Genomic DNA, 24,226 nt, shown 5'->3' on the forward strand with positions numbered 1-24,226 from the left:
AGCGCTTTACATGAGCAGGAGTTTGCCCCAACCCCAGACTGAGGGCCAGAGCAGCCCTTCTGGACGCACGTGATGCCGATTTCCTTCAGGTCACTCTCAGTGAGGGTCAGAAAGATGCGGAGGTCCACGTCCTGCTCCTCAAACACCTGCAGGTACTTCAGACACCCGATCTGCTCCAGCAGTGTGGCCAGGTCCTGGCAGGCACAGGGGACGGGTTGGGGGAGGTAGTGGCCGACGACAAAGCAGAGCCATTTTCCTCCGCTTGGAGCCCCACCGCTTCCCCAGGCTTAGCACCAAGACCGGGCCTGTGTGTAGCCCCCAGGCTGTCCCTTCCTACTCTGGTGCCTCAGGCAGGGCAGGACGTAGCAGGCAGGTAAGTCCTCACACTATGGTTGGCCACCTGGGGACACTGTATGTTCATCACGAGAAACTGGCCGCCTCCTGCCTCACGTGCTGAGTTCTGTGAAGGGGCGATGGAGCTGCTGATCCAGACAATGCTTTGTACACAGAGAGCGCTGTTCTCTAATTCTAGTCTCCGTGTCCAACGTTCTGATTTCCACTTGTCTAAGCACAGCTCTTCTCTGAGTTTACCTGCCTGGAGTTCACCGAGCGCCCTGGATGTAAGATCCGTGTTTCTGATCCACCTGAGATGGTCAGGCTGTTGTTTCTGCTTTTCTCTTTTTCTGCAATGCCACTGTGTGGACGCTGTCAGCGTGCTTCAGGGGGTCACGGGTTTCTGTTCATTTTTTTCACTCTTTCTTTCTGTTCCTCAAGCGAGATGATCTCAGGTGACCTGTGTTCACAAGTTTTCTGTTTCTTCTGCCTGCTCAATTCTGCTGTGAGCCCGTCTAGTGATATTTTCATTTCAGTTTACTTTTCAACTCCAGAAATCCTACTTTTGAGAGTTTATTGCTTTTAATGGAGAAACGAATGTTACTCTGCCATTTGCCTCAAGCTGTTTTCTGAAAGAAACATACTTAGGACACTACCCAGACCAGACTCCACTCAGTGTGTGTTGAAGGGACCGAGGTGTGCGCCTGTTCACTGAGCCGGGGGCTGCAGGGAGAAGCCGGCATAGCAAGGCTCTACTGAACAGCACAGCCGGTGCTTTAACAAATAACCAGCCATGCCGGGCGTGGCGGCTCATGCATGTAATCCCAGCACTTTGAGAGGCCAAGGCAGGCAGATCACAAGGTCAGGAGCCTGAGACCAGCCTGGCCAACACAGTGAAACCCCATCTCTACTAAAAATACAAAAAATTAGCCGGACATGGTGACACGTGCCTGTAATCCCAGCTACTTGGGAGGCTGAGGCAGGAGAATCACTTGAACCCGGGAGGCGGAGGTTGTAGTGAGCCGAGATCGCGCCACTGCACTCCAGCCCAATGACAGTGCGAGACTCCATCTCAAAGAAAAAAAAACAAATAACCCACCAGAGCTTCCCTCTGCCTCTCTTCTCCGTGTCTCTTCTGACTGCACAGGGTAGGAGAACTCAGCAGACACAGGTGACACAGCTGAGCTGTGAGTCACACCTGTCATCCCTAAGGTAATGCATGGTCAGAGGGACCACAGCAAGGATGAGGATGGTGGCAGCTGTAACCATCACCAAGCACACACCGTGTGTGGTCCCTGTCTCTGCTTCAGCGGCATCCCGTCAGACTCCCGCAGGCAGCTCTGAGGTCAGGTGTGTTTCTTCTCCCCAGGCTCAGGGGAGCCAGCTCCAGTATGGGAAGCAGGGAGACAGGTCCTTGGAACACAGCAGAAGCCGTGCAGCTGGGCCGTCAGCCACGGAGCCGGCCGTGAGCCTGCAGAGCCTACCAGGCCATGGGGACGCCACGGCCATTCCGTTCTCCAAGCAGCCTGGCACGTTACATACACAACACATGCCTCATAAGTCACAAAAAGTGCCGTCTCTGAGTGTAACCTCCAGTTTCACAAGCGGTCTTACCTGCGGTCCTGAGTAGGGGGCCCTCTGAGTCTGGGGGCTGGACTCAAGGGGAAAGTCTTCCCCGTCAGTCCCAGTGCGGGGAGGCCACTGGCTGTCAGGATTCTTGGTCTTCACGTAACTTTTAGCTTGTTTGCGAGCTGAGCTTTTACAGGCGTGGTCCGAGTCCTGCGGTGAGAGCCATGTATCTGAAGGAGCGCACGGACTGACTGGAGAGCCGTGGTGAACCCCCACCCGCCACACGGGCTTCCAGTGCATTCGCTGTCGTCTGAGAAGCCAGGCCCTGGACACAGCACGTCCCAGCGCGGCACACACGTGTAGCACGTGCTTGTTACGGACGTTCTCATCTTAAAGTAACGGGGATGTTAGGCATCCCAGCCAGGGACCGGCTATGGGAGAACGAGAAAGAATCCGCACCTCATTGCTCTCCACAGAAGCTTCGCTGCTGAGCCCCTGGGCTCTGGCCAGGCCCTCGCTGCTGCTGCTGCTCTGGACAGGCTCCAGGTTGGCACAGAAAGCATGTTCCTCTGAGGGCGGACAGACAGGGCGTCCGCCTGCAGGCCTCACCGCGGTGCTGTGCATGGGCGTGCCCCGGGCTGAGCCACCTCCACCAGGGCACTCCTTGGGGCCTGCCGCGGTTGCTTCCTTATGTTTCAAGCTTCCTGCCTGTTCTAAACCCTCCCCTCTATACAGACGGGCAGGGCTTGTTTTTTGTTCACTGATAAATCCCAAGCAGCCAGGGCAGGGCTTGGCGTACGGTGGGCACTATGTGAGCAGCTGCTGCACGGAGGTGCAGTTATAACAGGACATTCCTCTTGGAGCCTGTCCGGAAAGCCTCAGGGGGCTCCCAAGCAAGCAGCTAAACCTGTTGGTGTGGAGTGGCTCCCCCAGGCTGCACGGGGACGCTGGAACAGAAGCTTCTCCCATTCCTCACAAGAACCAGGGCTGCCCACGCCTCCCCTGTGCCTGTCCTCTGCTGGATGGCGGGGCTGTGTCCCAGCACCAAGCCCAGTGGATAAGTGGGGACGGGCACACAGGAGCTCCAGGACCTGCCCGAGCCGCGGGCTGGACAGGGGTGGGGGTGCACATACCCCGGCTGCTGCTGCTGCTGCTGCTCTCCACGTCCCGCTCGTTGATGGGGGAGGTGACGTCCCGGCAGCAGAGGCCCTCTTCTTCCAGGGCGTTCTCACCACTGCTGCTGAAGGTGACATAGCCCCGGGGAGGAGCCTGCTCTGTGTACAGAATAGAGCCCATAAGCCCAGGGAACTCCAAAGTGAAGCCGATCCTGGTTCCAGATGCCCCCACCGCCTCAGAGGCCAAGGCCCCGGATGGAGGCAGGCGACTTCCCGCTCATGACCTCACCTACTTGCCCCTGCGACCTGGCATGGCTCTATCTGTGGTGTGTGGGTGGAGAAGTCACTCTGAGGGTCAGTGAGTGGGCCAGACAAGTGCATGGTGGGGCCAGGGCTGACAGCCAGGTCAAGCCTGGGCCCTCTCCTTTGTACCGAGCAACCTCTTTTTCAAAGGGAAAACGTAGGAGATGGTAAGCTGTATTTACAGATGCCTGACCAGAGGAAACTACACCACTAGTGTTCCTTTTAGCAGGAGGTATCTAATGACCTCACACAGACACCCGTCAACCAGGTGTCTTTATGTCCCTATGACCTTTAACCATAGGCTCTTAGCGGGCTCCTCGGGCCAGTCAACCCCAGCGAAAAAGAGATCTGGCTGAGCAGGAAGGAAAAAGGCCTTGGGCTAAAAATTAACGGCAATAATATGATATTACCTAACTCTACCTTCCTCTAAAACCAAGCAGAAAAAGGGGCATGCGGCCGGGGGCGGTGGCTCAAGCCTGTAATCCCAGCACTTTGGGAGGCCGAGACGGGCGGATCATGAGGTCAGGAGATCGAGACCATCCTGGCTAACCCGGTGAAACCCCGTCTCTACTAAAAACTACAAAAAACTAGCTGGGTAAGGTGGCGGGCGCCTGTAGTCCCAGCTACTCAGGAGGCTGAGGGAGGAGAATGGCGTAAACCCGGGAGACAGAGCTTGCAGTGAGCTGAGATCCGGCCACTGCGCTCCAGCCTGGGCGACAGAGCGAGACTCCGTCTCAAAAATAAAAAAAAAAAGGGGGGGCATGCATACCAGGCAATTTCACTCCAGTTTTGCCCCTTTATTTATATAAAAAGACTGACTTGACCAGGCACGGTGGCACACGTCTGTAATCTCAGCTACTCAGGAAGCTGAGACAGGAGGATCGCTTGAGCTCAGGAATTGGAGCCTGCAGTGAGCTATGATCGTGCCACTGCACCGCAGCCTGGGCTACAGTGAAACCCTGTCTCAAAAAAGAACCCAAAGGACTGGTTGGTGGGACCATGGGGAACTAACTTACTTCTTTACATATTTTCCTAGTTATGGAGAAGTTTTTACAATCAGCACGTGCTATTTATCATTGCCCCCTAAACTTTTTTTGAGTCAGGGTCTTGCTCTGTTATATAGACTGGAATGCAATGGCACCATCATGGCTCACTACAGCTTTGACCTCCTGGGTTCAAACAATCCTTCCACCTCAGCTTCTCATGTAGCTGGGGCTAGGGCTACAGGCATGGAGATGATATCTAGCTAATTTTCAAAAATTTTTGTAGACATAGGGTCTTGCTACATTGCCCAGGCTGCTCTCACAACTCCTGGGCCCAAGCAATCTTCCTGCCTCGGCCTCCCAGAGTGCTGGGATTACAGGTATGAGCCACTGCACCTGGCCCCCCAGTATTTTTTTTTGGTTTTTTTTTTTTTTTTTTTTTTTTTTTTTTGAGACGGAGTCTCGCTCTGTCGCCCAGGCTGGAGTGCAGTGGCGCGATCTCAGCTCACTGCAAGCTCCGCCTCCCGGGTTCCCGCCATTCTCCTGCCTCAGCATCCTGAGTAGCTGGGACCACAGGCACCGCCACCTCGCCCGACTAATTTTTTGTGTTTTTTTTTAGTAGAGACGGGGTTTCGCCGTGTTACCCAGGATGGTCTCGATCTCCTGACCTTGTGATCCGCCCGTCTCGGCCTCCCAAAGTGCTGGGATTACAGGCGTGAGCCACCGCGCCCGGCCGGTTTTTTTTTTTTTAGACAGTCTTGCACTGTTGCCAGGTTGGAGTGCAGTGGTGTGATCTTGACTCACTGCAACCTCCGCCTCCTGGGTTCAAGCCTCAGCCTCCTGAGTAGCTGGGATTATAGATGCCTGCCACCATGCCCAGCTACATGTTTGTAGAGACAGGGTTTCACCTATGTGATGAATGAAATCTGAGCGGGCTACATTTCTGCTGCAGGAGAGAAAGTTCTATTCCTAAATTTAGCCAATGAAAAGGAAACTCAAGGAGATTAAGCAAAAAAGAAGAGCTAGTCCGTGACCAGTGCATTTCCATCAGTGGACTCAATCCTGAGTCTCCCTGAGCATGAAAGCTGGGCCACCTGTCCCGCTGCCACCTAAGGTCCAGCGACCCATGTTTCAGGAGCCTAAGAGCTATTCCATCCTGGCCAACACAGAATCTTGGTATGCAGAGAGAAAGAGCCCTCGGGAAACGCGGGCCACTCACCATAGCGAGGCCGTGGGGCTCTGCCGCCCAGGCCAATGCCTGTGATCCTGGCCAGGGCTCGCGGTCCCTCGTGGATGCTGACACCCTTCTTCCGGCACGGCCTCTGTCTCTGAGGAGCAGGGCAGGACTCGTCAGAGGAGCTCAGATCTTCGTACTTTTCTGTGGTCAAACACCAGGATTAAGACAGTCTGTTCAGTGATGGACTCATTTACTAATCCTTATGGCAAACTGAAAGAAAGTAACTGTCGCCGGTTTTGTTAAATTAAGGAGAAGGGTATCTGCCGGGGCATCACTTTTGAGAAATGCCCTAACAGGCCGGGGCGCTGCTCCAATGGGCCACAGGGAGCTGCAAAGTTAGTGAGGATCGGAAGTTTCATTTTTCTTGAGACACAGTCTCTGTCCCCCGAGCTGAAGTGTAATGGCATGATCCTGGCTCACTCACTGCAACCTCCGCCTCCTGGGTTCAAGCGATTCTCATGTCTCACCCTCCCAAGTAGCTGGGATTACAGGTGCGTGACACCATGCCCAGCTTTTTCTTTTTCTTTAAGCAGAGACAGGCTTTTGCCATGTTGGCCAGGCTGGTCTCCAACTCCTGACCTCAGGTGATCTGCCTGCCTCGGCCTCCCAAAGTGCTGGGATTACAGGCGTGAGCCACCACGCCTGGCCAGGAGTTTCATTCTTATCTCTGTCGAGGTTTGTAAAATTGTTCATAAGCCTGTATTGTTCATAATAGGAAATTTTGTTCTAATTTGAATAAATAAAATTCATCTCTTCATTAAAATATATGGTAATATCAGTCACAACTTCTTTTTCCTGATCCCTTCCTTTGGAAGCAACTTTTTTTTTTTTTTTTAGATGGAGTTTTGCTCTTGTTGCCCAGGCTAGAACTTCTGCCTCCTGGGTTCAAGTGATTCTCCTGTCTCAGCCTCCCGAGGAGCTGGGATTACAGCCATGCACCACCATACCCAGCTAATTTTTGTACTTTAGTAGAGATGGGGGTTTTATCATATTAGTCAGGCTGGTCTCGAACTCCTGACCTCAGGTGATCCACCCACCTCAGCCTCCCAAAGTGATTACAGGCGTAAACCACTGTGCCTGGCTGCAAACAACTTATTAAGGAATTCTGTTTTTTCTTTTTTTCTTTATTTTTATGAGATGAAGTCTCGCTCCATCGCCCAGGCTGGAGTGCAATGGCACGATCAAGGCTCACTACAAGCTCCACCTCCCGGGTTCACACCATTCTCCTGCCTCAGGCTCCTGAGTAGCTGCGACTACAGGCGCCCGACACCATGCCCGGCTAGTTTTGTTTTTGTATTTTTAGTAAAGATGGAGTTTCACCATGTTAGCCAGGCTGGTCTTGATCTCCTGACCTTGTGATCCACCCGCGTTGGCTTCCCCAAGTGCTGGGATCACAGGCATGAGCTACTGTGCCCGGCCGCAATTCTGTATTTTCTAAAGCATGGCATGTGTTTGCTATGATTATAAAGTATTTCAAATCACTGCCCAGTCTGAGCTTTCTGGGCTTTCAGAGCTCAACCCAGAGCTTTTACTATTTTGTAGCTTTTCAGTTTTTCATATTTGACTTGTATAAGGCTCTGATCCGATTCTGCTTTTACGAGATACGTGAGTTGGATGCAGGAGGAAATCATGAGATCTCCTTGTGAAGCTGGTAAGCTGGGACGGAAATGAAGGCAGAGGTCCCCTGCGTTACCATTTTACCACCTGAGCTGTGTTTACTATGAAACAATCCCAACACCAGGGAAGGAGCTGGGCTGAGCCTGACCCTGAGAAAGGAGCTGCTCACTCAGGTGCAAACTGACAGGATAATTCACGGCAGGCCAGCAAAGAGGGAGAGCTCAGGCCCTGAACGTGGGCCACTCTGTCCTTCCCCATGAAGAGGCTCATGCCCTGGCGACTGAGCTAGCTATGTGGACACACACCCCCTCACACTCAAAGATCTACAGCACCCCAGGGAGACTGTGCTTCCATCCAAGCTAAAGGGGAGGGAGCTGTAAGACAAATGCACAAAGGTGGCAATAAGCAAGGGAACGGCAGCTGCGTGAATCTCAGCACCCAACACACCCTCAGAGCGGCTTAAGAATTACAGGCAGATGGAAACCACAAAAAAGCCAGAGCTGCAATCCTCCTATCAAAGTGGAAATCAGGGCAAAACGCATTAAATATGACACAGAAGGACTTTTTTTTTTTTTTTTTTTTTTGAGACAGAGTTTCCCTCTATACCCAGGCTGGAGTGCAGTGGCACAATCTCGGCTCATTGTAACCGCCTCCCGGGTTCAAATGATTCTCCTGCCTCAGTCTCCCAAGTAGCTGGCATTACAGGTATGTGCCACCATGCCTGGCTAATTTTTGCATTTCGAGTAGAGACACGGTTTCACCATGTGGGCTGGGCTGGTCTCGAACTCCTGACCTCAGGTGATCTGCCCGTCTTGGCCTCCCAAAGTGCTGGGATTACAGGCATGAGCCATGCCCGGCTAGAAGGACATTTCTAATACTGAAAGCCGTAATTCACAGTGAATCTATAACAAGTTATGAAAATCTGTCACCAAAAATGCACCAACTTCCTTCATAAATCAGAAACACACTAATAGGTAATTTTGTAGAAAATGAACTAAAAGTACATAATCCTAAATAAGATACTCACAGATACGCTAAATTGTATACACAGAAAATAGAGAATACAACTTCTTCTCAAGCAAAACACAGAACGTTAAAAAATATTGATCAGGGCTGGGCGCGGTGGCTCACGCCTGTAATCCCAGCACTTTGGAAGGCTGAGGTGGGCGGATCACTTGAGGTCAGGACTTCGAGACCAACCTGGCCAACATGGTGAAACGCTGTCCTACTAAAAATACAAAAAAAAAAAATCAGCCAGGCGTGGAGGCAGACGCCTGTAATCCCAACTACTCGGGAGACTGAGGTGGGAGAGTCGCTTGAGCCTGGGAAGTAGAGGTGGTGGTGAGCCGAAATTGCGCCTGGGCACTCAAGCCTGGGTGACAGAGTGAGACTACATCTGAAAAAATATATATCTATTGATCAGTAGGTGATAAATAAGATGACAAAGAAGTTCTGTCAAGGTAAGAATTATAAACACTACCTGATCAGACACACTAGAATAAAGGTGATCAGAATAACATGAGAAATTAATCACAAGATCAAAAAGGCCCTTCCACCAAGAAATTAACAAACAAAAACAACCACAAGACTTCTATTAGACAACTCATGGGTGAAGGAGAAAATATAAATAAAAATTATAGAATTTCTGAAAAATAATAAGGAAAGTATTAAATACAGAACCCCCAGAATACACTTAAAGCAGCAATCAGCAAAAATTCACAGCCTCTAACATTTAGCAACAAAAGGGAAACAATGAACCTGAAAGAAATTTCCAACTCAAAAAACTAGAACAACAAAGTAAGCCAAAGAAAAATAAAAGCAGAAATTAAACCATCAGTAGGTCTCAATAATCAATCAAAATCCGATGGGGTTTTCTTGTTTTTCCACTAAACAAAGTACTAGTATTTAACTTTAAAAGGAAAAAAGGAGCAAACACAAATATTCAAAATAAGAAGTGAGGCCGGGCGCAGTGGCTCACGCCTATAATCTCAGCACTGTGGGAGGCTGAGGCGGGAGGATCACTTGGGCCCAGGAGTTTGAGACCAGCCTGGGCAACATAGTGAGACACTGTCTCTATTTTTTTTAATATAAGAAATTTTTTAAAATATAAGAAATGAGATCCAGCAATTCCACTACTGGTTATTTATCCTAAAGAAAGAAAATCAGTATACCAAAGAGATGTCTACACCCTCTTGTTATTGCAGCACCATTCACAGTAGCCTAGATAGAGAATCAACCGAGTCCATGAGTGGATGAATGAAGAAAGAAGGCCTTATATACACAATGGAATATTATTCAGACATAAAGAATGAAATCTGATCATTTGTGGCAACATGAATAAGCATGGGAGAGACTATGTTCAGTAAAATAAACCAGACAGAAAAGAAAGACAAATGCCAGCCAGTGTGGTGACTCACACTTGTAATCCCAACACTCTGGGAGGCCAAGGTGAGAGGATCACTTAAGCCCAGGAGTTCCAAACCAGCCTGGTCAGTATAGCAAGACCCCGTCTCTACAAAAAAAAAATTAGTCAGGTGTGGTGGTAGGTGCCTGCAGTCCCGGCTATTCAGGAGGCTGAGATGGGAGGATCACTTGAGCCTAGGAATTGGAGGCTACAGGAACCAAGATTATGCCACCACACTCCAGCCTGGGTGACAGAACGAGACCCTGTCTCAAAAACCAACCAAACAAACAAGACTACATGACTACATGATCTCACCCATTTACAGGATTTTTAAAAGCTCACATCAAGCATGTCGAGTAAAAGAGTGGATATCAGAGGTTGGGGGTGGGGAGGCAGTGGGAGAGACTGGTCAATAGGTATAAAATGACAGATCGAAGAAAGAAGTTCTGGTGTTCACAGCAGAGTGACTATACGGAACAACAGTGTATACCTCAGAACAGCTACTAGAAGACAGAAATGTTCTCACCTCAAAGAAATGATAAATATTTGAGGTGATAAACTAATTACCCTAATTTGATCATTACACAGTGTATACATGTATCAAAACATCACACACTGTACCCCATAAATATGGAGTTATTTTGTGTCAATTAAAAATGAAATAAATATTTTCCAGGTCAGGTGCAGTAGCTCATGCCTGTAGTCCCAGCACTTTGGGAGGCTAAGGCGGGTGGATTGCCTGAGTTCAGGACTCTTGAGACCAGCCTGGTCAACATGGCAAAACTACCTCTCTACAAAAAATACAAACGTAAGCTGGGCATGGTAGAGTGCACCTACAGTCCTAGCTACTCGTGGAGCTGAGGTGGAAGGATCGCTTTGCACCTGGGAGGCAGAGGTTGCAGTGGGTCGAGACTGGGTCACTGAACTCCAGCCTGGGTGACAAAGGAGACCCTGTCACAAAAAATAAATCAGTATTTTCCATGCTAAAAAAATAATAATAATAACAGGAGAAAATAACCACTGAAACGGAATATTTTATCTTGTTTTATTTTATCTATTTACTTTTTTTGAGATGGAGTCTCGCTTTGTCGCCAAGCTGGAGTGCAGTGGCGTGATTTTGGCTCACTGCAATCTCCGTCTCCTGGGTTCAAGTGATTCTCCTACCTCAGCCTCCAGAGTAGCTGGCGCACACCACCACACCGGCTTATTTTTGTATTTTTAGTGGAGATGGGGTTTCACCATGTTGGCCAGGCTGGTCTTGAACTCCTGACCTCAAGTGATCTGCCTGCCTCGGCCTCCCAAAGTGCTGAGATTACAGGCATGAGCCACTGCACCCAGCCTGAAACAGAATTTTTTTTTTTTGAGGCGGAGTTTCGCTGTTGTTGCCCAGGCTGGAGTGCAATGGCGCAATCTCAGCTCACCACAACCTCCGCCTCCCGGGTTCAAGCGATTCTCCTGCCTCAGCCTCCCGAGTAGCTGGCATTACAGGCGCGCACCACCACACCCAGCTAATTTTGTATTTTTAGTAGACAAGGGGTTTCTCCATGTTGAGCAGGCTGGTCTCGAACTCCTGACCTCAGGTGATCCACCCGCTTCGGCCTCCCAAAGTGCTGGGATTACAGGCGTAAGCCCCCACACCTGGCCCTGAAACAGAGTATTTTAAAAGGAGAAAAAAATTGGCCGGGGGCAGTAGCTCACGGCTATAATCCCAGCACTTTGGGAGGCCCAGGTGGGCAGACCACCTGAGGTCGGGAGTTTGAGACCAGCCTGGCCAACATGGAGACACCCCGTCTCTACTAAAAATACAAAATTATCTGGGCGTGATGGCACATGCCTGTAATCCCATCTACTCGGGGAGGCTGAGGCAGGAGAATCACTTGAACCCGGGAGGCGGAGGTTGTGGTGAGCCAAGATCAAGCCATTGCACTCCAGCCTGGGCAACAAGAGCGAAACTCCGCCTCAAAAAAAAAAAAAAGCCGGACGCAGTGGCTCACACCTGTAATCCCAGCACTATGGGAGGCCGAGGCAGGTGGATCACAAGATCAGGAGATCGAGACATCCTGGGTAACATGGCGAAACCCCGTCTCTACTAAAAATACAAAAAAATTAGGTGGGCGAGGTGGCGGGCGCCTGTAAGCCCAGCTACTCAGGAGGCTGAGGTAGGAGAATGGCGTGAACCCCGGAGGCGGAGCTTGCGCCACTGCACTCCAGCCTGGGTGACGGAATGAGACTCCATCTCAAAAAAAAAAAAAAAAAGAAAAAAATTATCTTGTAGACCTCTGCAAATAAAAAACTATTATCAAGGAACCACCTCACAGCAAGAGACCAGATGGTTTCATGGGAGGATTCTATCAAAACTTGTAAGACCACGTAGCACTAATGCTACATGTATTGTCCTACAACACAGAAAAGGAAGGAAAACTTCCAATTATTTTTATGAAGTATAACATTGATACCCGTACCTGATAAAGACAGAACAAAAATAGAAAATTATAGGCCACACCGGGGGTGGTGGCTCACGCATGTAATCCCAGCACTGCTGAGGCAGGTGGATCACTAGAGGTCAGGAGTTTGAGACCAGCCTGGCCAACATGGTGAAGCCCCATCTCTACTAAAAATACAAAAATTAGCTGGGTGTAGTGGTGCATGACTGTGATCCCAGCTACTTGGGAGGCTGAGGCAGGAGAATCGCTTGAACCCAGGAGGCAGAGGTTGCAGTGAGCTGAGATCTTGCCACTGCACTCCAGCCTGGGCAACACAGCAAGACTCCATTTCAAAAACAAAAAAAAAGAAGAAAGAAAACTATAGACCAATATCACTTATGACTAAGTATCCATTGAGAAATACTAAATATTAATAAACAGAATTCAAAAACACATTAAAATAATACAACATGTGTGATTTATGCCAAGAATGTAAAGTTGATTCGTTATTAGGAGGTTCATGAAGACAAGCTACCATATGAAAATTCACAGTCGTCTCCAAAGATAAGGAAACAAAATTCAATAGTTACTCCAGTAAAACACCACTCAAGAATACAAGAACTGATGAATACTTTGTTAATATGGTAAAATAACATATGCCTTCGCTCTCACATAATGAGGCGTTTCCACTAAGATCAGGACCAAGGTGAGGAGGTGCACAGTCTCCACTATACTGAACAATGGGCTAGAGGTGTCAGCAACTAAACAAAGAACAATGCAATTCAACAAAGTCAGAGTCATAAGAATCAGCAGGTAGCAGTGTATTCATCGATACTTAAAGATTATATGTTAGTACACCTGTAAAGCCCTAAAGAATCAGTAACAAAACTAACCTGAACAATACAAGAATTCTGTAAGGTAGCAGAATATAAAATTAGTTTGCAGGGCTGGGCGCAGTGGCTCACACCTGTAATCCCAGCACCGTGGAAGGCCGAGGCTGGTGGATCACCTGAGGTCACGAGTTTGAGACCAGCCTGACCAACATGGAGAAATCCCATCTCTACTAAAAATACAAAAAATTAGCCACGCATGGCGATGCACGCCTGTAATCCCAGCTACTTTGGAGGCTGAGGCAGGAGAATTGCTTGAACCTGGAAGGCGGAGGCTGCGGTGAGGCGAGACTGCACCACTGCACTCCAGCCTGAGCAACAAGAGCGAAACTCCCATCTCAAAAAAAAAAAAAAAGTTTGCAGAAATCCACTGCCTTCAAATGCACTGACAATATGCAGTTAAACGATATAATGACACCACTAAAGAACTTATTCACATATCCAACCACCACCTGTTCCCCAAAAACCTACTGAAATAAAAAATAAATAGCACTGAATAATTAATACCCTGAGATTTGGGGGAAAAAAAGGGGTATAATGGTAGGGAAAATCCCATTACAATAGGAAAAAAGATGATCAAACACTTAGGAACAAACTAGTCATATGCAAAATATAGATGAAGAAAAATTTAAAACCCTCCTGCAAGACCCAAAAGTACACTGGAACAAGAAGACATCCCTTGTTCTTAGACAGGACAACTCAACACCACAAAGATAGAGTTAATTCATACACTGTCACAATCTCCATAAAAGTATCAAGCTGTTTTTAAGGAGCTACACAAGTTGATATTCAAGTTCATACAGAAAAATGAATAAGCCATAGCCCAGGAAACGGTGAAAACAGAAAACTAAGGGGGCCTGCCGCGACTCGGTAGTCAAGCATACTACAGAAAGCCTCTACAGTCACGACAGCCTGGTTTTGTGCCACTCTCCATCATAACCATCCTTCTCTCCTGTTAGAGCAGCGGCCTCAACCTTGACATGGAAGCAGCTGGGGGAGGCAAAGCCAAATCTCAGAGGAGAAGGTGGGAGCCGGGGAAGAGGGGGACATCTTTCTCTGCCAGGTCACCTGAAGCTGAAGACAACCAGAGACCCCAGCAGGGCACGGCTGGCAGGTGTGGGTACCTGGGCTCCGATAGAGGCTCTTGGGCAGAGAGGGCGAGTGAGTGTCCATCAAGGCCACGATCTTCATGTGTCCGTACTGCTTGGCCAGCATCCGGGCTGTGGCTCCACTGTGGTCTCTCGCATCCACCTTGACTCCCTGCGAATGTCCGTGAAAGGGGGTTAGGAGCCTCTCCTTCAAAGTGCCTGCCGTTCCTGGGCTGCTGGCTGGGAAGAGAAGGGCATATGCTGGTTTCTGGCTGCCTCCCTGCACGGGAAACGCCACATCTGCATGAGAAAAAGGCGGGCTTGTCTGCATCGTAGCCACAAGTTTTGCTCTCACTCTCTTTTTAGTGACAAGCATGAGGGGGGCTGGGGTTGGGGAGTCATCTCCCAGCTGTGGCAGCTCTCGGCTTCCCACTGCTGCCCGCCACACTCATGACCTCCCTTGCAGGGGGCTGGCAGCCACCATGGGGAGAGCCCAGCCTTCACCTTCTGCGCCTAGGCTGTGTCCCACTCGCTTTGCTTGTCTTCACTCAAAGAAAGCTGGAGACAGCAGTTCACAATGAAAGCAGCCTTTTTAACCAGTCAGAATGAAAGCACCATCCTCTGAAGCAGAATTCATCACTTTGATCAAAAGCTCTATCATGTATTTACAGGTCTTGTGGTGCAGCAATTCCACTTCCATGACTCTAAGGAAATAACCCTAAATACAGAGAAAGCTTTAGTGTGCAAAGGCGTTTGGCACAGGCCGGGTACGGTGGTTCACACCTGTAATCCCAGCACTTTGGGAGGCCGAGGTGGGCAGATCACAAGGTCAGGAGATCGAAACCATCCTGGCCAACATGGTGAAACCCCTTCTACTAAAAATACAAAAAATTAACTGGTGTGGTGGCGAATGCCTAAAGTCCCAGCTACTCGGGAGGCTGAGGCAGGAGAATCGCTTGAACCCGGGAAGCAGACGGAGGTAGCAGTGAGCCGAGATCGTGCCACTGCACTGCTCCAGCCTGATGACAGAGTGAGACTCTGTCTCAAAAAAAAAAAAAAAGTTTGGCATAACATATTCACAATAATGAAAACCTACCTAGAGACAACTTGAATGCTCAGGGGGACAAGGAGCCAGTTACGTTATTGCCATAGATGATGAGATTTACAAACGGCTGTATGATCAAGTTAAAAAAGGATCATGGCCAAGTGAGGTGGCTCATGCCTGTAATCCTAGTATTTGGGAGGCCAAGGCAGGTGGATCGCTCGAGCTCAGGAGTTGGAGAACAACCTGGGCAACACAGTGTGACCCCACCTCTACAAGAAAAAACAACAAACTATAATCAATACAGCATGTTTCTGGTGTTGTTCTATACCGTAACTGTCCTGCTCTCCTGTTAGTCCAGGCAGCGGGGGTAGGCAGGGAAGCCAGAGCCAAATCCCAGAGGAGGTGGTGGGACCCCAGAAAGGGGGAGCATCTTTAATAAAAACGAGCAGGGTATGGCGGCACACGCCTGTGGTCCCAGCTACTCAGGAGGCTGAGGCGGGAGGATCCCTTAAGTCCCAGAGGTGGATGCTGCAGCGAGCTGAGATCGCACCACTGCACTCCAGCCTGAGCAACAGGGCAAGACCTTGTCTCAAAAAAAAATAAAAAAGGATCATGGTACAAAACTACATATACATTACAACTCCTGCAAAACGAGACAAAAAATAAAAGTACACAGAAAACAGTATTGGACGGTAACATACCCAAAAGGTTGCTATTTTTAAGTTATTTATTATTTTTGATGGAGATTTTTCCAATTGTCCAATCTTCTATGTTTTTAAAATGTACTATCATAAGCATGTTTGCTTTTTTTTTTTTTTTTTGAGATAGGATCTTGCTCTGTTACCCAGGCTGAAGTACAACGGCGCCTAAGGAAATAATGCAGGACATACACTACAATTTAGAATTTTCACTGCGGCATTCAGCATAGTAAGAATCAGAAAGAATCTAAAATAAGAGATTAGTGAGCTACGTGAGAGCATATCCAGAAAACGGAGCGCGCCCCGCCCATTTACGTGGTAGGTGGGAGTACCTGCAGTGACACAGACTAGGGTGCACAGAACATCATTAAGAGAAAAACGCAGGGCCGGGCAAGGTGGCTCACGCCTGTAATCCCAGCACTTTGGGAGGCCAAAGTGGGCGAAGCACAAGGTCAAGAGTTCGAGACCAGCCTGGCCAACATGGTGAAACCTTGTCTCTACTAAAAATACAAAAAAAAAATTAGCTGGGCATGGTGGCAAGTGTCTGTAGTCCCAGCTACTCGAAGAGGCTGAGGCAGGAGAATCACTTGAACCCAGGAGGTATAGGTTGCAGTGAGCCAAGATCACGTCACTGCAGTCCAGCCTGGGTGACAGAGGGAGACTCCATCTCAAAAAAAAAAGAATCACAACCCTTAAGTAGTTTTGCTTCCACCCATACTGCAACTGTCTCTCCCATTAGACCAGGGGTGCCTCAACCTTGACCTCCACATGGAGTCAGTGGGGGAGGCAGAGGTGGTCTCTGAGCAGAGATATAGGAAAAAACTGTTTTCACAAAGCATAAGGAGTTTTACTTTCTAGACTGCCCTCCATCCTACTTTTGACTCTGGTTAAAAATTACCTATGAAACTTTCAGCCTTAAAAAATAATTTATAGGCCGGGCACGGTGGCTCACGCCTGTAATCCCAACACTTTGGGGGAACAAGGAGGGCAGATCACAGCTCATGAGTTCGAGACCAGCCTGGCCAATGTGGTGAAACCCTGTCTCTACTAAAAAATACAAAAATTAGCCGAGCGTGGTGGTGCATGCCTGTAATCCCACCTACTCAGGAGGCTGAGGGAGGAGAATTGCTTGAATCCAGGAGGCAGAGGTTGCAGTGAGCTGAGATCGTGCCACTGCACTACAGCCTGGGCGACAGAGTGAGATTCTGTCCAAAAAAATAATAAATAAATAATAATACTTTATAAGCTGGGCACAGTGGCTCAAGCCTGTAATCCCAGTACTTTGGGAGGCTGAGATGGGTGGATCACTTGAGGTCAGGAGTTCAAGACCAGCCTGGCCAACGTGGTAGAACCCCATCTCTACTAAAAATACAAAAAGTAGGCAGGTGTGGTGGTACACGTCTGTAGTCCTAGCTACTCAGGAAGCTGAGGAAAGAGAATCGCTGAGGAAAGAGAAGCTGGATTATAAGCACCTGCCAGCACGCCCGGCTGATTTTTGTACTTTTAGTGGAGATGGGGATTCACCATGCTGAGCAGGTTCATCCTGAAATCCTGACCTCAGGTGACCCACCTGCCTCGGCCTCCCAAAGTGCTGGGATTATAGGCGTGAGCCAACGTGCCCGGCCAATTTTTGTTTTGTTTTGTTTTTTAATGTGGAGACAAGGTCTCACTGTATTGCCTAGACTGGTCTCCAACTCCCAGCCTCAAGCAATCCTCCCATTTTGGCCTCCAAAAGTGCTGGGATTACTGGCATGAGCCACTGCGCCTGACGTGAAAATAAATTTTTATCTACTTATGCTTTAAAAGATTTTTTTCCTATTTTATAATGTCCATATTACTAAAGAGACACATGATCAAAATTCATTTTAACATGAAGGTGGGATCAGAGAGTTTAGAAACCCTGGAACAAGACTATCCAGAAGGCACGAATCAACTTTCTCTTAAAGAGAGGCCCACAAAGATCCATATCCTCTTCTCCTGACTGAGCTGCTGGGGCTAGGCCCCACCGGCAGAAGGGAAACGGGGGACAAGGAAAGCAGCCACAGCCCTTTCTTCCCCTAGCAAAGAGCACAGGATGCCCAGCCTTGCCCAGTTCTCCACCTCCAGAAATGGAGCCCAGATCTGGAGGGGCAGGTTGGGAAACCGGGTGGGCTCCCTGCTCTGGCTCCAGGTGTTCTAACAACTGGGTGGCAGGAAGAATGTGGGAGAGAAGAGCTTCCAGGCAAGGCTTGCCCACCAGCCTCCCCGGCAGGCAAACCACCCAGGCCATCAGGCCACCTGCCGCCAGTCCTGCCCCATCCCACCAAGCAATCACTAACCAACACTTTGATTCTTGATTAAAGTGCTGGAGGAAGAACTCAGTGCTGAGTTCCTGAGTTTGATAAGTTTGTGTGACTGGGAAAGAGAACATTTTTGCTTTTAGGAAATACATATTTAGGGGGAAAGGGGCATTATGTCACAATTTACATTTAAATGATTCAAAAAACATATGCACGTTATATATAAAGAGACTGATAAGAAAATGGGGTGAAATGTTAACGTTTGGGGAATCTGGTAAAAACATGCAAATTGTTGGCCAAGCACCGCGGCTCCTGCCTGTAATCCCAGCACTTTGGGAGGCCAAGGTGGGAGGACCACTTGCAGCCAGGAGTTTGAGACCAGCCTAAGCAACTTAGTGAGACCTCAACTCTACAAAAAAATTAAATCAGCTAGGTGTGGTAGCACGGGCTTGTGGTCTCAGCTACTCAGAAGGCTGATTTGCAAGGATCCCTTGAACCTGGGAGGTCAAGGCTGCAGCAAACTATGATCGTGGCACTGCACTCCAGCATGGGCAAAGAGAGTCAGACCCTGTCTCTAAAAGAAACAAACATACAAACAAAAATTATAAGAGTACATATGTCTTAGGATCTCCAGTTCTACCTTACTTAAAATGACTCTAAACTTACAAGTAGAGGGTCTTCATGGTTCTGGGCTATCGATTCTATGATGTGTCTTAAGGAAGCCTAGTTCATGTCAGCAGGATTATCTGTCAAAAGATTATCTGGCCGGGCATGGTGGCTCACATCTGTAACTCCAGCACTTTGGGAGGCCAAGGTGGGAAGATTGCTTGAGGCCAGGAGTTCAAGACCAGCCTGGGCAACATAGTCAGATTTTGTCTCTACAAAAAAAAGTATCCAGGCGTGGTGGTGCGTGCCTGTAGTCCAGCTACTGAGGAGGCTGAGGCATAAGGATTACTCCAGCCCAGGAGGTCAAGGCTGCAATGACCCATGATAAGGCTACCGCACTCTAGTCTGGTGATCGAGCAAGACCCTATATAAAAAAATAAAAATAAAAAAAAATTATTTGCAGAAAAAGAAACCCGAATGGCCACTAAAAAGTATAAAGTATTACAGAAACATAAAAAATAAAACATAAATTAAAATTAAGAAATGAAAAGATGCTCAATCTCATCAGAAATCAGAGAAAAGCAAAAATCAAAAGGAGACACTCATTTGACTATGGGAGCCAAAGAAGTCTAACATCCTGGCCAGGCGTGGTGGCTCACGCCTGTAATCCCAGCATTTTGGGAGGCCGAGGCAGGCGGGTCACGAGGTCAAGAGATTGAGACCATCCTGGCTAACATGGTGAAACCCCGTCTCTACTAAAAATAAAAAAATTAGCCAGGCATGGTGGCGAGCGCCTGTAGTCCCAGCTACTCGGGAGGCTGAGGCAGGAAAATCACTTGAACCTGGGAGGCAGAGGTTGCAGTGAGCCGAGATCGCACCATTGCACTCCAGCCTGGGTGACAGAGACTCCATCTCAAAAAAAAAAAAAAGAAGTCTAACACCCTAAGGGGAGGGGTGTGAACCAGGACCACTATGGAAGAAAGCAAGTTCACACTATCCACTACCGACTGAGATTCACCCACCTTACACAACCAAGACCCTACTTTGAAGAACACATCCTAAGCTCCCAAAGAAATTCCCACATGTGCTTAAAAAGACATGTAAGAAATGTCAATGGCAGGCTGGGCGCAATGGCTCATGCCTGTATCCCAGCACTTTGAGAGGCCGAAGTGGGCAGATCACTTGAGGTCAGGAGTTCAAGACCATCCTGACCAACATGGTGTAACTCCGTCTCTACTAAAAATACAAAATTAGCCAGGCATGGTGGCACGCCCCTGTAATCCCAGCTACTCAGGAGGCTGAGGCGGGAGAATCACTTGAACCCAGGAGCAGAGGTTGCAGTGAGCCAAGATTGCACTACCGCACTCCAGCCTGGGTGACAGAGTGACACTCCGTCTCAAAAAAAAAAGAAATGTCAACGGCAGCACTGTCAGAAGAGCAAAGCGGAACCCAACTTAAGAGCTCACTAATAAGGGAGAGGATGAAGGTGACTGAGGCATCCCTCCACACACAGAGCTGTTAGAGTGCATTTTGCCTGCATGAACCAACATGCTGCTGAATGACACACACAATCTGACATGCTGTTTACACCCAGAATGACACACACAATCTGATATGTGGTTTACACCCATCTTTTAAGATTCAAAACAAGTCTACACATGGTGTAAGGATGCACAGTATGTGATAAAAATATAAAATCAGGGACCAGAGAGGTCCACACTGGCAGCTGGAGAGTGGTTGCCTCTGGAAAAGGAGGAAGGCAGATGAAATAGAAAGGCATATAAAGGGGATTTTGGTTGTGTCCTTTACAAACACAATGGGAGAAGAGCTGAGGCAGATGAGGCGAGAGGTTAACGTGTATCACACACAGGTACTGGGTTCGTGTGGTTGGCTATCTTACCTCTCTACTCTATTGAGTGCTTCATAATTTAAGACGCATGATTCTTACTGTGGTGGGTGTGGAAGATGGCAGTTTGGCAACATCCACATTAAGACGGTACTTACACTTCACCCAAAACTTGTACCTTTAGTACTGGACCATACAGATGTGGTCACACATGTTTACAGACACATGTGTAAAGATATTCTGCACAGCGCTGTGCATAATAGCAAATGGTTGGCAATGACCTAATTCTATCTGTAAATTATTGTTAAAGAAAGTCTGATTCGGCCAGGCGTAGTGGCTCACACCTGTAATCCCAGCACTTTGGGAGGCCAAGGCGGGCCGATCACAAGGTCAGGAGATTGACACTATCCTGGCTAACATGGTGAAACCTCGTCTCTACTAAAAAGAAAACACAAAAAATTAGCCAGGCGCGGTGGCACATACCTGCAGTACCAGCTACTCGGGAGACTGAGGCAGGAAAATAGCTTGAATCCAGGAGGTGGACGTTGCAGAGAGCCGAGATCGTGCCACCGCACTCCAGCCTGGGTGACAGAGCGAGACTCCGTCTCAAAAAAAAAAAAAAGAAAAGAAAAACAAACAAAACAAACAAACAAAAACTCTGATTCATCCCTACAGGGAATACCATGCCACTATAAAAAAAAAAAGAGAGGCTGGGCGCGGTGGCTCACGCCTGTAATCCCAGCACTTTGGGAGGCCGAGACGGGCGGATCACGAGGTCAGGAGATCGAGACCATCCTGGCTAGCACAGTGAAACCCCTTCTCTACTAAAAAATACAAAAAAATTAGCCGGGCGAGGTGGCGGGCGCCTGTAGTCCCAGCTACTCGGGAGGCTGAGGCAGGAGAATGGCGTGAACCTGGGAGGCGGAGCTTGCAGTGAGCTGAGATCCGGCCACTGTACTCCAGCCTGGGCGACAGAGCGAGACTCCGTCTCAAAAAAAAAAAAAAAAAAAGAGAGAGAGAAGGGGCTGGGCACGCTGGCTCATGCCTGTAATCCCAGTGCTTTGGGAGACTGAGGCAGGCGAACTGCCTGAGCTCAGCAGTTCAAGACCAGCCTGGGCAACATGCCAAAACCCATCTCTACAAAAAATAAATACAAAAATTGGCTGGGCGTGGTGGCACGCACCTGTAGTCCCAGCTACTTGGGAGGCTGAGGCAGGAGGATCACTTGAGCCTCAAGGCTGCAGTGAGCTGAGACTGCACCACTCCACTCCAGCCTGAGTGACATAGCAAGACCCCGCCTATCTATGTATCTATCTATCTATCTATCTATCTATCTATCTATCTATCTATCTACTTACTTACTTAGAAATAGTTTCACTCTGTCGCCCAGACTGGAGTGCAGTGGCAACATCTTGGCTCATTGCAACTTCCGCCTCCCAGGTTCAAGTGATTCTCCTGTCTCAGCCTCCCAAGCAGCTAGGATTACAGCGCCTGCCACCTGTATTTTGTATTTTTGTATTTTTAGTAGAGGCGGGTTTCACCATGTTGGCCAGGCTGGTCCCAAACTCCTGACCTCAAGTGATCTGTCTGCCTTAGCCTCCCAAAGTGCTGGGATTACAGCAGTGAGCCACTGCACCTGGCCCCATCTCTTTATACACCAATATAGAACAATCTTCATGATTAAGTTTTAAAAAAAAAAATGCAAGATGGGAGCAGCTGCACACGGGGCAGGACTATGGGTGTGTGGGTGTATTACAGTGTATTCCCAGAGTCGCCCTTGGGGAGGGTGCCAAGGAGATGCAGGCAGGGTGGGGGAGAGGCCTGCGGTGCACCTGCCTTCTGGTCTGCATGTGTACCACGTGCATGTTCTGTCCCAAAATTCTTTGTTTTTTTTTTGGTTTTTTTTTTTTTTTGAGATGGAGTCTCGCTCTGTCGCCCAGGCTGGAGTGCAGTGGCCGGATCTCAGCTCACTGCAAGCTCCGCCTCCCGGGTTTGCGCCATTCTCCTGCCTCAGCCTCCCGAGTAGCTGGGACTACAGGCGCCCGCCACCTCGCCCGGCTAGTTTTTTGTATTTTTTTAGTAGAGACGGGGTTTCACCGTGTTAGCCAGGATGGTCTCGATCTCCTGACCTCGTGATCCGCCCATCTCGGCCTCCCAAAGTGCTGGGATTACAGGCTTGAGCCACCGCGCCCGGCCCCAAAATTCTTTGTGAAATTTTCATTATTTAAGAAATTCCCACCAATAAGTGAGAAAAAAACAAACTATCCAATAGAAAATTGGGCTATAAACAGACAACTCATAAGAGAAATACGAATGGCCAGCCGGGCGCAGTGGCTCACGCCTGTAATCCCAACACTTTGGGAGGCCAGAGCGGGCAGATCATGAGGTCAGGAGATTGAGACAATCCTAACTAACATGGTGAAACCCTGTCTCTACCAAAAACACAAAAAATTAGCTGGGTGTGGTGGCAGGCGCCTGTAGTCTCAGCTACTCGGGAGGCTGAGGCAGGAGAACTGCTTGAACCTGGAAGGCGGAGGTTGCAGTGAGCCGAGATGGCGCCACTGCACTCCAGTCTGGGCGACAGAGTGAGACGCCATCTCGAAAGAAAAAAAAAAAAGAAAAAAATACAAATGGCCAAAAAAATTTTTTTTTTTTTTTTTTGTGAGACAGAGTCTTCCAGTCTGGGCGAGACAGCACAAGACTTCCGTCTCCAAAAAAAAATTTCAACTACACTAACAAGGACAAACCAAAATGAAATGCCACAATTCACCTGCCAGATTGACAAAAAGCTGACTGACATCAGGGCTGGTGAGGACATGAGAAAATGGGCACCTTTGTATACGACTGGTGGGCAGGACGAGAGACAACCTTAGTAGTGGGAATTCATTAGGACCGCCTGAACTTCCCCCCATTGGGTTTAACAGCCTTATAAAGATATAATCCACATACCAACAAGTCACCCACTTACAATGTACAATTCAATGGCTTCTAGTACATGCACAGTTGTTCAACCATCACCACAAATAATTTTAGCACATTTTTATCACCCCAATCTTCCCATCCCCCAAGACCCAGGAAACCACTCATCTATTTTCTGTCTATGTATTTGCTTATTCTGGACATTTCATATGAATGAAATCAGATAGTGTGTGGCCTGTTGTGTCCAGCTTCTTTCACTGAGCCTAATGTTTCCCTTTTCTTTTTGAGACAGGATCCACTCTGTGACCCAGGCTGGAGTGCAGTGGCGCAATCATAGGTTAGTGCAACCTCCAACTCCAGGGCTGAAGTGATCCTCCGGCCTCAGCCTCCCAAAGTGTTGGGATTACTGGCGTGAGCCACTGCACGCAGCCCAGCCTAATGCTTGAGGATTCACCCATGCCGCAGCATGCATCAGAACTTCACTACCTTGTCGGGCCGAATAATATCCTGCTATTTAGATAGATATTTTGTTCATCAATTCCTCAGTAGATGGACTTGTGGGTTGTTTCTACTTTTTGGCAATTATGAATAATACTGCTATGAATATTTATGTACAAGGTTCTGTGTGGACAGGCTTGCACCTGTAATCCCAGCACTTCGGGAGGCTGAGGTGGTCGCTTGAGCTCAGGAATTCAAGACTACCCTGCACAACACACTGAGACCCCCAACTCTACCAAAAAAAAAAATTAAATATTTAGCCAGGGCGTGGTGGCATGCACCTGTGGTCCCAGCTACTTGGGGGCTGAGCCCAGGACGCTGAAGCTGCAGTAAGCCATCATCTCGCCACTGAACTCCAGCCTGGGACACAGGG

At 48.6% G+C, this 24,226-nt stretch overlaps 1 protein-coding gene across 50 annotated transcripts in view; it reads right to left on the reverse strand.

Annotated features, from left to right (window-relative positions):
• ANKS3 (ankyrin repeat and sterile alpha motif domain containing 3) overlaps positions 1-24,226 on the reverse strand; it is a 37,778-nt gene that overhangs the window by 2,438 nt on the left and 11,114 nt on the right. For 15 of the 50 annotated variants that reach the window (XR_006694648.2, XM_074028761.1, XM_045381598.2 and 12 more), the window contains 6 exons: positions 13,999-14,134; positions 5,523-5,681; positions 3,036-3,176; positions 2,362-2,471; positions 1,948-2,112; positions 70-194 (listed from right to left, as the gene is read on the reverse strand). Coding sequence is in view for 42 of the 50 variants with exons in the window: in XM_074028761.1 (XP_073884862.1) it covers positions 70-194; positions 1,948-2,112; positions 2,362-2,471; positions 3,036-3,176; positions 5,523-5,681; positions 13,999-14,134 (836 nt within the window). In the remaining 8 variants the exon portion in view is untranslated. Of the gene's footprint in view, positions 1-69; positions 794-1,947; positions 2,113-2,361; positions 2,472-3,035; positions 3,177-5,522; positions 5,682-13,998; positions 14,203-20,919; positions 21,018-24,226 lie in introns of all 50 variants that reach the window. The other 35 variants (XM_074028772.1, XM_074028780.1, XM_074028773.1 and 32 more) reach the window with 10 other exon arrangements.

The sequence above is a fragment of the Macaca fascicularis genome, chromosome 20, assembly GCF_037993035.2.
Source record: "Macaca fascicularis isolate 582-1 chromosome 20, T2T-MFA8v1.1".
Taxonomy (NCBI): domain Eukaryota; kingdom Metazoa; phylum Chordata; class Mammalia; order Primates; family Cercopithecidae; genus Macaca; species Macaca fascicularis.